The sequence below is a fragment of the Carassius carassius genome, chromosome 37 (genome assembly GCF_963082965.1).
Source record: "Carassius carassius chromosome 37, fCarCar2.1, whole genome shotgun sequence".
Lineage (NCBI taxonomy): Eukaryota > Metazoa > Chordata > Actinopteri > Cypriniformes > Cyprinidae > Carassius > Carassius carassius.
This window is the reverse complement of record NC_081791.1, coordinates 18,437,488-18,453,285: the sequence shown is the minus strand read 5'-3', so window position 1 is coordinate 18,453,285 and position 15,798 is coordinate 18,437,488. Positions and strand designations below refer to the sequence as shown.

The window sequence follows — 15,798 nt, the reverse complement described above, 5'->3', positions numbered from 1 at the left end:
AACCAAAATAGTGCAATCGTATTGATTTCCCTTTATTCAGTGATAGACATTTACCAGTCCAAGCCATTGTCTTCCTCCTTCCACCAGTGTTGCATACAGTACAGTATATTGTGATAGAGAACAACATAAATATCTAATAAAATAAACAATTAGCCTTGAAAATATACTTTGGAGACCCAAAGACATAGTTCTGGACTATGTACAAATCACCTGGAAAGATATCAAGCATGTTTTCAATTGGGAAGAGCTCATTGTGCTTTGAAGCCTGTTTCTCTTGCTTGTTGCTTTTCATATGCAGTCATTTTAAAAATTGACAGAAGATTCAACATGGTCCCAAATAACATTTTTGTTCGATATATGTAAATAATATTATTTATGTACACCTTAAACGGACAGAAAGCCATTTGTTTGTGCATTTATATATAGATGAGGGCAATGAATTTTAATGTGCAAACTGTATATACTCAAGCAGATGTTTGTGATGGTTTCTGTCCATTGCATCTCCCTATTCAGTTTACAGTGCTGCTTATTTCTACAAATGCCTGATTGTGTCATGCATAGTCACGATTAGCTTGAATGTACAATGGGATCACATATGCATGTATGCAAAGAGTAAAATTAGTGATAATTTAGTGAAGAGATTGTCTTGCAAATAAGACATGTCATTCTGTTAAGTGTGATAATCTTTGTAAGTGGTTTTGTTATTGCATGGAAGAACAGCAGCAAGTAAAACTCAACAATTACAGCAGCAGATATGTCAGCAAAATCATCATTAATCATGCAAATAAGTATTGATGAAAAAAAAAACTCTCAGGATTTGTTATCAGTTTTTTGTGATTCTCAAAATGCAATACATCATCATACCGTTACACATCTTACAGTTGTTTTTGAATTAATGGTATGATTATGTATAGTTATACTTTTGTGAAAACAAAGATGCTTGCAAGGGTCTCACGTTTGTGTTTCAAACAAAACCACTAGATGTCACTGTAATTCAAACATTAGTATAGAACTTTGGCCAACACAGCAACACAAAAGATATTGCACAAAAGAAAAAAAAAAAAAATTCTTAAAATCAAATATTAAAATGCATTTACATTTAAAAATAAAATCCTAACAATATGAATTCAAATATAGTTATAAATAAATACTAAACTAAAATAATAGTTCATAAAACAGTGGGGCACAAACCATGTTTTGCTTAACTACAAATTAAGTTGAATATATTTGGAGTAATATTTTCTCAGCTTGTTCATGATTTTAAAGATGAGAGCATTTCATCGAATTTATATCTGCCTAATTTACTGTTATAGATTAATTTGCATTAAAAAGCCATATAATTTTTTCCTTTTAAAACTGAACAAGTCTTATCATCCTTACTATGCATAATTATAATACAAGTTGCATTTTATTCAACATTTAGCATAGCTTTATCACTTGTCCAATCAGAACAGAATTGTAAGATCTCAGTTGAGAACCACTGACAAAATAAATAATATGTTAGGCTGTTTAGTGAAATACTGAGATCTAGGCAAAAAGATGTACAAACATTCATGTGGTCTGCTTTTCATTAATCTGACAGGGTGATATTAATGCAGTGTGTTTGGACATACTGATGAGTTACTTGTTAATTTGCCCTGGTTGACATAAACCTAATGTTTCCAGTGAATAAAAAGACACAAGAAAAATGAAACAGGATATAACAGAAAATAAAAACATTTTCTGTTAAAAGTCCCAAGTGTGGATTCAGTATATGAATTAGTTATTTGAGGGCTGTGCTACATAAAGCCATTTGGGTTATTAATTATAAGTGAACTGCATTTGATGATTGATTGAAATAAAATGTATTGTGAAAAAGGTATGGCCTTGAAAACAAACCAAAAGCGATGCATGAGGTGGAGAGTGAGTGAGCGGGATGTTAGTGGCATGTGGTGCCCTTCTTTGTGAGGGCATGGTATGGATGCTCTGATCACAGTGCCAGAGTCAGGCTGGCAGAACCTGCAGACAGACGGCACCACCAAGGGGTTAGGGAGACCCCTGTTGATGTCAGCGGGGCTCAGCAGGGACTTTCAGACCAGTTGAATGTATGTATACCTATGTGTGTGTGTGTGTGTGTTGGCTGAAGGCCTGCAGCAGAGTGGTTCTAAGATGTAAAGGACGACACATGTGTTAGTGCAGGTTTAGAAGAGGGTGTGTGTTGTCACTGACAGTGAGGCTGGGATTGGTCCACTTCTCCGCTGGCCTTCATCTCCTCTGTCTCATCGGGGGGCAGGGGGGCCAGCTGCTCTGAGCCCCGTCTCATTCTGGGGCAGTGAGTGGCTGGCCTTTGAGGAATATTCTGGGGGTCTTTCTGGAATGTTCTATGTCACTCTATAACAACCAGAGAGCAGTAGAGGAAGTGATCATTATGGTTAAACACCCTGGAGAAAAGCTTTCTGTCAGTCAATATTTAAGGTCCACACACACACACATATATATTAGTGGTGTGCATAGATTAATTTTTAAAATCTAGATTAATCTCACTGTGATCTTGAAATTAATCTAGATTCATCTAGATTAATATAGATTAAAATGGCTCAATCGAATTCTGCCGAAGGCATTCAGAATATGTGTGTTACCCAAATAAAACTGACAAACAGTAAGTCTTTGAGAAGGGGTTTATCAAGCTAGGTGGTGCATTAGAAAAGGGGCTCATCTACTGTTTCCAAAATGCATCACAAAGTGCTTGAAAAAGCTGTAAACTAATTCCACATTGCACAAGGTGTAAACAACCTTACGCCTGTTTCACACATACTCCGTCTGCAGTGTGTATGCGTTGCATATTTTTTTACACACCCATGTTAACGGATTCCAGTTGTGTTCCAGAAGCGTTGCGTCTGCAGCAGTGCAGCGATCGTTTATGTACCGAGTAGCGAACTGCAAACGCGTCCTGTGTGAAAGCACATGGAGTCTGTGCTGCACCACATACGTAACGCACACGGACTGCATACGCACTGCCAGTGTTGTGGAGTAACTAGTTACATGTAACGGCGTTACGTAATTTAATTACAAAATTAATGTAACTGTAATTAGTTACAGTTACTAAGAAAAATGAGTAATTAAATTACAGTTACTTATGAAATTTTTAATGATTACAAAGAGGATTACATTTGAATGTTTACACACATCCACATACAGATTTAACTGATTTATTTCCCAAATTGCACTGACTATTCTGAGACATACCGCCCTAATAATTTCCGGGATGCGGAAATACAGTCTGGTTCGTAGAATCCAGTCATAAAAACGGAATGCCTAACGCTGACGGAATATTCCACATTTTGGATGACTAAATCAAAAGTAGGTCAGTACACTTGAATCAAAACATGACATCGACTAGTGTCTGTAAATATTAAGCACAAAAAATGCAATATATGACTTGCACATTCTGCGTGTTGGAAATCAGGCACGGACTGGACACCGGGAGAACCGGGACAATTCCCGGTGGCCTGGCAGATGATTTGGCCCTCTATTTTAATATTGTTATTGTATAATTGCACGCCGAATGTACTAAAGCGATCATTTGCGAATCCGCCATTGGATAATTAAATCTCTAATAAGTCATGAAGTGTTAGTCATGACTCGCGAGCTCTCCGCGCCTCCGCCAAACGGTTTGGATCAAACTCAGAGTAATCAATGCGAGAGAGAGAGAGACTGTGGAAGCGCACAGCTGGAGCAGAGAAGCAGAACTATACTGTTCAGGGTTTCAGGTCAGTTTCATCTGTAAAGATGCTTTTTTTTTTTTTTTTTTAATCAAGCAGCAGATCGTTGCTCATCAGTCATCACTCAAAATACTATATAAAGGCCATCATTAGTATCTGTTGTAATGTTACAGTAGTAATTTAGCTGAAAAAAAAATCAGATTTTTTTTTTTATATAGATTTAGGGGGAGCTACAATAGACAACAACACAACCCTAACGAAAATTAACATTTTAAAATTTAACTATAAATCCAGAGAAAATTGTTACTATTGTTTAACTGTGGTAAACCAAAAATGTTAAATTATTTTACAAATGTATTTATTTAAAAATAAATACAAATCCATCCAACTGTCCTGAGCATCTTTTTAGGCTGGCCTCAGCCAGTCGGTTATATAAAATATCAAGGTGAAAGTCATCATAGCTTGCTTAGTATAGACCCAGCTCCCAACCCAACTTTGAGAATAGATTAACGGCGATATTTTTTTATCGCCCGATAAGAGTCTCCCGTTAACGCAGCACGTTAACGCCAATACCAGCCCACCACTAATATATATAATAAAACTGACAAAAGCATATACAGTAACAAAATACGGTAACTAAAGCCAACTTAAACTAAACATAAAAAATAAATTCTAATTCAAAATATTAATATCATTATAGTTTGTAGATACTACCAAAACAACAGTGGTTACAAATGCAGAAATGAAATAAAGCACAAATTAAATTAAATTAAATTAAATTAATAAAAAACGGCCTTCATCATATTTACATTGTAAATGTAATAAAAGTCTGATTTTAGACATTATTTAAAACTTTTTTTTTAAAGTATTTGTCATTTAAAATAAGCAAATGCACATTTGATATTGATTGTTATTATTAATATTTATTATTAATATGCCGTGAGAGGAAAATACACATTCACAATAATAAGTTTAACTGGCAGATGAAAATCAATCCAACTCTCACCCTAATTTGTGGTTGTGCTCATTCAATTAGCTCATGCGTCTCTGAGAACTAGAGGAAGAAGATGAAGGAGTGTTTAAGATCATTTAAGCTTCATAACATCAAGGGAAGCACATGCAGGTAACATTTAAACACTCACCTGTTGGCTAGAGTTGGCTGAGGGTGGTGTAACTACATTTTGCTCCACTAGAGGGTTCAAGGGGGCGGAGCCTGGCAGGTGAGTGGCACGCCAGTATATATCTAAGTATTCAGCCAGGTGTTCACAGGCATCCTCTAACTGATTCTCATCCAGTATGACATCAAACATTTCCTAATGCAAGATAAATGCAGTGAAGACAAACAGTATTAGTGCCAGATATCGCATCGGTTCACTTGTTGCTTCAGTATAATGTAAGTTAACAGGAGCTGAAAGTGTGCAGTAATGGGACTCACTGGTGGGCACTGTGCTAGTTTATCTCCAGCCATCATTTGCACATTGAGATGTTTGCTTTGAGATTTCCCTCTGGACTTAATGAGTCTTTGAAGAACCTGGGGTAGAATGAGTAATGAGTGAACCTACCTATATTACTTAATCATTTAAATAAGCAAAACAACACTTTTAGCTCTGTGGCCCTTTAAATAGCACTGAAGATAGTCCAGCATGGACTGAAATTATTACTTTTTTGTGTGTGTGGACAGTCACTTTTTTTGTTAGTGCAATTTAGTTTTTGTCGTCACCTTCATGTAAAACTTCAGGACCTTTGCATTTCATTTGGTGTGCAGATTTTTTAACCCAAAAATTCTGTCATTAATTACTCACCATAATGTCATTCCAAACTCGTAAGACCTTTGTTTGTCTTCAGAACACAAATGAAGATATTTTTGGATAAAATCCGAGAGCTTTCTGACCCTGCATAGACAGCAACGCAACTACCACATTCAAGGCCCAGAAAGGTAGTAAGGACATTTTTTAAATAGTCCATGTGACAACTTGTAACGAATTAAAACTCCATGATCACGGGAAGAAGGAGGCGGGAACCGGAGGACAATCAAACAGAAACTTTAATAATCAAAATAAAAACAAAACAGCCCCTCACGGACGACTGACGCGCACAAATAAAAAGCAAACACAAACTAAAGCCCAGGCCTGGTCCTCTCTCATCCGTCACTGTCGTAGCTCCGGATTTATATCCCTCCATCTCCTCCGTGGGACTCGAGACAGGTGGGTCAGAAGGTGTCGCTCATTCCCAATCACTCCACCGGCCTCGCTCCTGTTCCCATGTCTCTTGGCTCCGCCCCACTCGTCATGGAAGCTACGAGAATACTTTTTGTGTGCAAAGAAAACAAAAATAACGACTTTATTCATCAATTTCTTCTCTTCCGTAAGTCTTCAGCATGCGTTAATAAAAGTACCACAGCCATGTGTCAAAGACACTGAAGAGAAGAATTGTTGAATAAAGTTATTTTTGTCTTCTTTGCACACAAAAAAGTATTTTTTTATCTTCATAAATGTCACATGGACTATTTTAAAAATGTCCTTACTACCTTTCTGGCCTTGAACGTGGTAGTTGCACTGCTTGTCTATGCAGGGTCAGAAAGCTCTCGGATTTCATCAAAACAAATTTAATTTGTGATGACGATCTTACAGGTTTGGAATGACATGAGGGTGAGTAATTTCATTTTTGGGTGAACTATCCTTTTAATTAGTCTATCATCGATATTCAAGAGTAGACATCTGTACTGTACATGCATCACAGAGAAAATCAGTTTTCTCTGATTTTAAACACTCATTGGTCATGCTAAAACACTTTAATAATATTTTTAGACTTATATTTGAAGAATATTTAAATAATAACTGTGGAAAGAATTCTGGTTGTGGTGGAAATGATAGAGGGACAAAATAGGTCTAAAAATGATATAAATAATTTTCTGATAACAATTTGTTTAATTTACTTTTCATAATTTTAGATAAATTGTATTTTTTTATTATGGATTTCTATATTAGATGAAAATTCATAGTCTGGGACAGGAGTTAAATAATAAAATACATAAAACAACATTAAAAATACATGTTAAAGGGTTTCCGAGGCCGGTTTACAATAATGTTACATTCATACAACAACAGAAAAGTGAAGCTAGTTTTACTATAAATTTGTAATTGGAGAAACACCCATTTATAGCTTTTTAAGAATAAGTGATTTATTGCCTGGTTAAATATTGATGTACCTTTGGAGAGGACACTTTGACGTAGACAATGATGGGGGCGAGGGAGGTCTTGAGAAGCTGTGCGGGGTGGTTGATAGTATCTGCATCCAAGACCACCAACTGCAGACTTTTAGCCAGTTCAAATATTCTCTCAATCTCACTCTGCACCTCGGCTGAGAGGGAGACAAGCATGATAGCACGAGCCACATTAATAATGAGACAACAAATGATGCCATATTAGGTCCTTCATAAAAAATACCTGATCATACTTTGTGTTAATGTACTATTTAGCTTAACCCTTGTATGCTGTCACTCACCCAGACTGGAACGTGTGTTTGACCTCTCCATGATAGCTTTCTTGTTCAGTACAGACCTCTTGGCCAGAGACAGATCTGCAGTCACCCGTGTGATAGAAATCCTGCCATGAAACCACAGAAAAAAACATAGCATACAAGTATGGACCACTTTTATGATACTTTACAGAAGAAAAAAAGTAGATAAATGATTTATTTTGGATCGAACTGTTCCTTTAAGAGTAACGCTTTCACATTAAAGCTCTAAACCAGTGAAACAAGCAGTTTCTACACTGACCTCCCATCAAACCTGTGTTTCAGGAAGTCAAACAAGGCTTTCTGCATCATATCAGTCACCTGCATCAGAAGATTGTGAGAAAACGATTATTCTACATTCAACCAGAAACGTTTCATATGTAATTAACCTGTCAATCTGAGGTAGTTTAGGTCCTGAGCTATTAATAATGTTAACATCCACCCAATGATTTTGTAATCTAAGGATCGTGGGGGAAAATAAGGAATCCTAAGCAGGGGATTCGGAAGAAGAGTCTTGTATAAGGCTCATATGGTTTGGATGAGGTGACGTGGTTTCATTTAGACACAGGGGTGAAAAATGAATGACTCCAGAAATAGAGGGTAGAGAGTCAGCAGGGGAAGCAGGTCTCTGGTGTCTCTGTTAAAGAGCTGACTGACAAATGTGTCCAGAGCACCGTGCCACAGCAGGATTTAAATATTTCACTTCCGTGAATCCTCTCGCACACCAAAACTGCCTGAGCAGTCACATACAACAGGATCCAAAATGAGCTTTTTGCCATGCCTGCCCATAGAGAGTGAATTATAAGAATTTACAGACTGTGATTACTTTTCTTGAAACTGTATTGTGCATTATTTTATTAAATATAATTATGATAAATATAATTATCTAAATATTGTTTAGTAAATATATATATCACATCATAGGGTCACAAATCTGGTCAATGAACTTCAGTTCACTTACCACCAGATGTCACCCGCTCGCTACATGGACTCTCACACTACACAGACTGTTACTCTATATGCCTGGACTGCACTTCCCATCATCCATTGCACTGATTGCACACAGCTGTAACAAGTCACACACTAACCTAAAAGCTATTACACAAACTATATAACATCCACTCAGCTCCTGCTGAAGATGCTGAGTATTGTTTGCATATATTGCTTCTTGTTTGTCCCGTAACACACACCAAACACACAAAAAAAATACAAATATTACACAAATTACTTAACGTAATGTATTCAAAAATTACTAAACTATAATATTATATAAATAATAATAAAATAAAATGCTTGTTAGTTTCATTTTGGTAGCTTAATATATATGTTGTCACATTGAGTTCTGGAGAAAAAAAGCCTTGAGACATTAATACTGTTGGTAACTTTTCCAATAGAGGTGCTAGTTAAAAGGCAGAAAAGTCACATGGGCGAGTGATGATGTTTTCTATAGTAAATGGTTTCCATGTCCTTGATTTGATTCAGTTTATTTACTCCTCAAACTCCACTTTTAAGTGCTTGATGGTTGTCAATTTTGGACCCTGCATACATAGAACAACTGGCCTGTCTTTTAACTGCCATGATGATCAAATTTAATATGATTTACCTCATAGCCTTTCAGCGAGGGGCCGACCAGAACAACAGGCCTCATGGATGGAACTACATCATAGGGTGGAACGTGCTCTGTCTACAACACACACACACACACACACACACACACACACACACACACACACACTGTTATGTCTCACAAACTATGAACCTTAACTAACATTTCCCAACATCTAATGAGTAGCCTCAAGGGATGCAGTTTCAATAACACAGCATTAAAATCTCTCACAGAGAATTGTCTGAGAGGCCAGACACAAACTGTGAATATTTAATACCACTTTTTGAGGGACTGTGTTGCATTATGGAAGCAAAGAAGCAACTTTAACCACCTACCTGCTTCTGCTTCTGTTTGGCTTGTTTAAAACAAGAGAAATGTGTTTGAGAAAATCTAAACGGGTTGTTTGTGTTCATAATGGTAAAAAATTTTTATACTGAAATATTGTGAATCTTGACATATAAAATCAGCATAAATCCTGAATGGTAGTGGCTCAACAGTACTAGTGTTACAGTAAGACAGTAATGTGTGAGAGTATTTAAATACCTCTCACCTGCAGAAGGAGGAGTAGACCTCCAGCCACCAGATGAAGCATTTCCACCCATTTTCCTGTTAACAACACAAAAAAATACCAACACAAAAAAATAATTTTGCTTGTCTTTGTGCATTCCAAACCAACTGTATTGCTGCGTATTAATAGTGGGGATTTTTATTGATTCTTTCTGGTGACAGCAAGTGACTCTTTAAAAGCCATTCAAATTATTTGTTCTAACACAGTTCAATTGAATATGCATAATTCCCTACTATATGGTAGGCAAAAAAAATAAAAAAACAGTATGTGAAAAAAATGCCTCTATCTATAATTTAAGGTACCTAATACCCAAGTCCTCTTTCTAAAATAATTTGTTCTCCAGTGACACACGAGTACACGTTTGTGTATTTTGATGTGAGAGGGCAACAGTTGACAGACTTTTTCACTGGAGCATTATTATGGATTATGGTATTTTATATGGAAGCAAGAGTTTGAAGTTAAAAACATCTTAATGACGGATTTGTTTCTTACAAACACACAATTTTTCACTTCACAATATGTTATTTGATGGACTGGAGTCATGAGGATTACTTGTGGAATATTGTGATGTTTTTATCAGCTGTTTGAACTCTCAATCTGACGGCACCCATTCACTGCAGAGGATCTGTTGGTGTGCCTGAAAGTAATGCTAATTTTCTCCAAATCTTTTCTAATTAAGAAACAAACTAATATACATCTGAGAGTGGGTACATTTTCTGCAAATTTTCTTCTTTGGGCGAACTGTTCCTTTAAATGCTAATTAATACAGTACTGAATAACAACTATATAGATATGATGAGATGCAACTGTGGACCTCTGAGCTGCTTTCTGTTCCTGCTTGATCCGCATGGCCTCCAGTTTAACAGGGCTGGGGATGAAGGCAATATCTGCCCCCTCCTTCACCAGCCTCCCGATCCACCAGTCATTATTATACTTCTGTAGGACAGGAGACAATGTGCTCAAAAATATCACACTGAAACACAAGCTAACTGTTAACTTCAGTTCATTAGTCGCTTCCCACCTCTTTTATGTGTAGAAAATCTTTGGTTTCAAAGTTGATGGCGGCACCCTGAACCGGACAGTCTTCATCGAGAGCCCCGCAGTAGCTGACATTGGTTCTCACTGCAAACGCCACAGGTTTGGTCTACCAGAAAACAAAGAAACCAGATCACATTATGTTTAGGGGTGAGGTAATTGACAGTGTATCCATTTGAGAAGATGAACCTTGGCTCTCTCGAGCTGGAGCACGGCCTGGCGCTCGGCCTCACGCCGAGACGCCTCCTTGTCCTCCTCCAGGGACAGGTCGGAATCCGATGGTCTACTCGTGCAGGAATCAGCAGAACTCTGCAAAAAGGATAAGAATCCAATGTGAGAGGTGCTCTTTCACTTTGTTTTATTATAATTACTTTTATCCATTGGTATGTTTAATGTCCTTTCTACTTCTTTGTCAATTACAGTGGGTCTTATTCACTAAGCAACAAATTTCTGCTTGAAATCTGCATACAATCATTTTCATGAACATATCATGATTCACAAAATCATATGGAGATATATTTGACCCTGGATCAAGATATTAAAGGGTTAGTTTACCCAAAAATAAAATTAGCCCATAAATTACTCACATTGAAGTCATCCTAGGTGTATATGACTTTCTTCTTTCAGACGAAAACAGTCAGAGTCATTAGAAAAAATTGTCTTTGATCTTTCAAGCTGTTGGTGTTGCACTCCATCGGTCCATGAGAAGTGGAATAGAAAGCACATCTATTAAAAAAAAAAGTGTCACTATTGTTTGTTCTCAAGGACCGATGCAGTGCAACATCCACTGAGTTGCATCCAACAGCTTGAAAGATCAAAGACATTTTTTTTAAATAACTCCAAATGAATTCATCTGAAAGAAGAAAGTTATATACACCTAGGAAGACTTCAGGGTCAGTAATTAATGGTTTCATTTTCATTTTTGGCTGAACAAACCCTTTAAGTAAACATCAAATTTCCTAACCTAATTATATTAAAACTTATTTTTTTTATTAACAATATGCATAGCTAAGAACTTTAAAAGTGATAATCTCATTATTTAATTTTTTATTTGCACCCTCAGATTCCAGATTTTCAAATTGTTGAATCTCTGCCAAATATTGTCTTTTGAAAAATTGACCTTATGACAGGTTTTGTGGTCCAGGGTCACATACACACATTTGAACAGCTGGCTAATGAGATGTCTGTTATCTGGGTCTGTATTAAAAGTATTTATTGTGTTTGAACTGGTTTTGAGGATGGCACACTTGGCATTTTTCGAGGTTGCTGAGCCAGAAGCAATGGTTTGAAAAAACTTTTAATGTTAAATTTTTTATTAGAAAAATGCAGCTTTCACTTTACAGTATGTTAATTGGTGGCCTGTGATTTTGTGGATCACTTGTGGATTATTGTGATGTTTTTATCAGCTGTTTGGACTTTCATTCTGACGGCACCCATTCACTGCAGAGGATTCATTGCTGAGCAAGTGATGTAGTGCTACATTTCTCCAAATCCATTCTGTTTAAGAAACAAACTCATCGACATCTTGGATGGCTTGAGGGTGAGCAAATGTTCAGCAAATATTAATGTTTTTCGTTTTTTTCTGTTGTTTTGCGATATTCTATTTTGCACTATTTCAACTGCACACAGCAATTGCAGGAAATGCTTTGGCAATATGAACACCAAAGAAAAATTAAAACTAAAAACTCAGCAATCAGCAAATGCACTGATAACAAAAGACGTAGTGACCGTAAGCAAGCATTGCAAAAAACTTTCCTCTACCGTCTCCTGCAGCTCTCTGATCTACCCTCCAGACTATCCTTTCCCTCTCTCTTTTTTCACTCCAAAATCCGGAACACACTGAGGATATGATTTGAATATCAAAGGCAGCCGCAGGGTGCAGGTGTCTGCGACACCTACCGTCGAAAGAGATGAAGCATAATTATGCAGACGCTGGCTAAGATAAGATTCTTATGTGTGATTAAAACATATTTCTCGTCTAAATGAACGTGTTAATTAAAAGCCAGCCCTGCTATGGGAGGCATCTCCATCACAGAGCTGTCCTGAACCAACTGTTGGATGATCTACACTGTGTTCATCTCTTTCATGTGTTCGGCTTTTAGAAAAAAATGAAAAGTAAGATAGAGTAGGGCATTGAAGTACAACAACACACTATATCAAAGGTTTTTTTTTTGTTTTTTTTGCCACTTTTATCAGTAGGAGGGAATAGTGATGCAGGGTCGCCCACATAAACATCACTGTGGCTGTGACAGGCTGTGACACACATTTTGTATTTCATACATGCAGTGTGCATTAACTTAGTGTCATTTTCAGATGATCCGACAGACTAAGCAATTTTTCGCTCAGTACCTGGATCGATAGAGTAATGTAATCCTTTAAAAGACACAATGCATCACAACCTCATCCGCTAAGAGTGTTTCCACAACACCTCACCCCATATTCCACTTACAACACACATTATAACCATCAGACATTCCCAGAAAAGGCTGGGTAGAATGTTTACAGTATGTAGCTTAAATAAAGCTTTAATAGGTTTTTTATAGAATTTCAGTCTTATTATTCTGTTTATCTTCCTTTTGCTTTAATGACAGCAGTGTTACAGCTGTATGAACTCCGCAAGTTTGCATAAAACTAATGTTCTCCAGAATGATTTAAGAATGATCCATCTTGAGCTTCAAACGGAAGCAAGAATTTGACCATCTGAATTAGAATTTTCTCACAATGAGAAAAATGTCAGAAACCTGAGATATAAACTCAGAATTGTGAGATTCACAATTTTGTTGTACAACAGCAGCAACAGCCAACAGGGGGCGAACCTCTCTACATCCACAAGGCTTGTTAGGTAACAGTCATTCTTTCTCCTATATTTCACACAGTGTTGTGCCCTATTTTCATTCAGATTGTCAGAATCTGATTCCCAGTCTCCTGTATAGAGCAGCATGGATTTGATGCTCGCCATGGCACAACTTGTCCTGACGAGGACAAGGATAAGAGTCCATAGGAATCAACAACATGCAACATGCCTATAAAATAAACACATGCACTGGTGAAAATTTTGCATTAGATTATATCAGTAATCAGCATCAGAAAGAAGGTTGAACTATTCTGGGTGCAATTATATATATTCAAAAGAAAGATTTTCAAAAGGATTTTTACCTTTATGGGGTAGTTTTTAATATATAATATAATATAATAATTTTGCCCTGTTTATGTCAACTGAATAGTGTCCAAAACCTATAAAGACCTATAAATATCCTGAAATACAATTATGAATTGATAAAATCAAGAACATATGACATAAAAATATAGGCCTGAATATATGTAAATATACTTAGCTCATTACACTCTTGAATATAAACATATACATTTATATAAATATCTGTGGATTGTTTGTGTGTGTGTGTGTGTGTGTGTGTGTGTGTGTGTGTCACTTCTCAGTGGTATTTTTCTCCTGAAACTGGTGAAATTCTGACCACGGTTGTTGGCTGGTTATAAAAAATTACTCCAGCCTTTTCTGGCTATTGCAACACAACCAATCCATATGCCTTTTCCCCCTAACACAGGTGACAAATCAACGACTTGCAATTCTATTTGAAACAATACTCACATACAGAAAGATATGAGAAAGTGAAAGAGATATTAACAATCTTAGTCGGGCAATAGGCCTACACATTGTCAATTAAACAATCAATGCAGCTGAATGCATTTGATGAGTCTGCTGGTCGAAAAGCTAAGACGTGCATCTCGACTGAGAATAATTTATTGATAAAAAAGGCTTACACGAGTATATTAATAGAGTATGACCCAGGCAGAATGCATGCAAAATTCATTCACTCCACCAAAGCAGCGCTGATTGATTGCAGAATCACACGGAGTGAAAATGTAATAGAGGGAGCGCGCGGGGGAAAAAATCAGTGCGAGAGAGAGAAGAGTGAGAGAGAGAGCGAGAGAGAGAGAGAGAGAGAGAGAGAGAGAGAGAGAGCAAACTATCCCTACCTTGCAGCTGAGCAGGGCTGCGCTAGAATCGGACGCGGACATGCCTATATAGACGGCTCGTATCGCCCCCCATCACTCTCTCTGTGGTCGAGCGAGACGCGAGCTGCTCTCCATGCTCAGCGGTAAAGAGAGGGGAACGCTCTGGTACTGCACTCAACGCCTATACAAAATTGATGCCCTGACTGCAGCAGCTGAGTTGTGCTGTTCACTGAGAGCAAACGCCCTCCCTCTGCCGCTGCTGCCTTTCTTCCGCCTGCTCTCACGTTCAATCAGGGTCCATTTTGTCCCGCTCCACAGACTGGAGATGCGGTTCTGCAGCCGGTGCAGCAGGGGAGGAGATGTTTACCTCTCACACGAGACACGCGCTCACATCTCATTCTCATGCAGCAGGAAGAACAGGTGCTATGCAAGTGTGATGTGTGGAGTCAAACTCCCGGTTCCGTGACTTTATTGTGGAAAGCAGGGCTGGATATATGTAAAACTAACTGAAAAACATTATGTTGCAAATTAAATTGCATTTATTTTACATGCTCTGGCATGGCCTCTCTCTCTTATTTCTTGTACATCTCAGTAAAAACTGCTAGATAATATTCATGTTAAATATGTTAACAAAGCATTGTAGCTTTCTGCCACATATTTGGTAAACTATTAAGGACAGGCAGAATATTTTGTTAGTATTGTTGACTATTGTCTTGCATGATAAAATTATGATATTCCTCAGTTGCAAGTTGGTTTGCATCAACCATATCTGAAATATTAAAAATATTGAGAAAACTGGCTTTAAAGTTGTCCAAATGAAGTTTTTATCAATTCATATTACTAATCAAAAATTTCGTTTTAATATTTACAGTGATAAGTTTACAAAATATCTTCACAGAACATTATCTTTTCTTAATATCCTATCTTGATTTTTGGCATAAAAGAAAAATCTATAAGTTTGACCCATACAATGTATTGTTGGCTATTGTTACAAATCTACCAGTGCTACTTATGACTGTTTTTGTGGTCCAGAGTCATAAATGTGAATTGTTAAAGACATTTTTATTGATTTATTTTTTTATATCTACCCATATATTGGTATCTATTATATCTTGATACAATAATCAATATAAAAAAGCTATATTTAAAAATATAAAATAAAATCTTTTACTAACCATTCTGTATGCCAAAGAAAGACCTCACATTTATAGCTACTAACCGTCTATCAACTAGCAACCGAAATTTATGCTGGTCAATTTTAAAAGACTCATAATTTTTCCAGAAAAATGTAGTCCAAGTGAATTAAAATATGCAAATTTGATCTTCAAACAAATGCATTCATGCATAAATGCTTTCAGTAGGCTATGTAACCTTCTTAACGTGCAAATATTATATAT

General features: G+C 36.9%; 1 protein-coding gene across 1 annotated transcript; it reads right to left on the bottom strand.

The window, feature by feature from the left end:
* Nucleotides 1-25: 25 nt before the first annotated feature.
* cacnb3b (calcium channel, voltage-dependent, beta 3b) lies at nucleotides 26-14,840 on the bottom strand. The gene is made up of 14 exons (XM_059527955.1): nucleotides 14,423-14,840; nucleotides 10,616-10,735; nucleotides 10,413-10,535; nucleotides 10,206-10,327; nucleotides 9,374-9,429; nucleotides 9,159-9,178; nucleotides 8,821-8,901; nucleotides 7,480-7,538; nucleotides 7,206-7,306; nucleotides 6,910-7,061; nucleotides 5,137-5,232; nucleotides 4,844-5,014; nucleotides 4,708-4,755; nucleotides 26-2,370 (listed from the first exon to the last, which is right to left on the bottom strand). The coding sequence occupies exons 1-13, from the start codon at nucleotides 14,462-14,464 to the stop codon at nucleotides 4,726-4,728; spliced, it is 1,173 nt and encodes a 390-aa protein (XP_059383938.1). The 5' UTR covers nucleotides 14,465-14,840; the 3' UTR covers nucleotides 26-2,370; nucleotides 4,708-4,725.
* Between the last annotated feature and the right edge of the window lie 958 nt (nucleotides 14,841-15,798).

Coding starts and splice junctions, on each gene's coding strand:
- cacnb3b (XM_059527955.1), bottom strand. CDS start 14,464: ATGTCCGCGTCCGATTCTAGCGCAGCCCTGCTCAGCTGCAAG. Junction 10,328..10,412: donor ATTTTCTACACATAAAAGAG/GTGGGAAGCGAC, acceptor CCTGTCCTACAG/AAGTATAATAATGACTGGTG. Junction 7,307..7,479: donor AAACACAGGTTTGATGGGAG/GTCAGTGTAGAA, acceptor GTTTCATGGCAG/GATTTCTATCACACGGGTGA.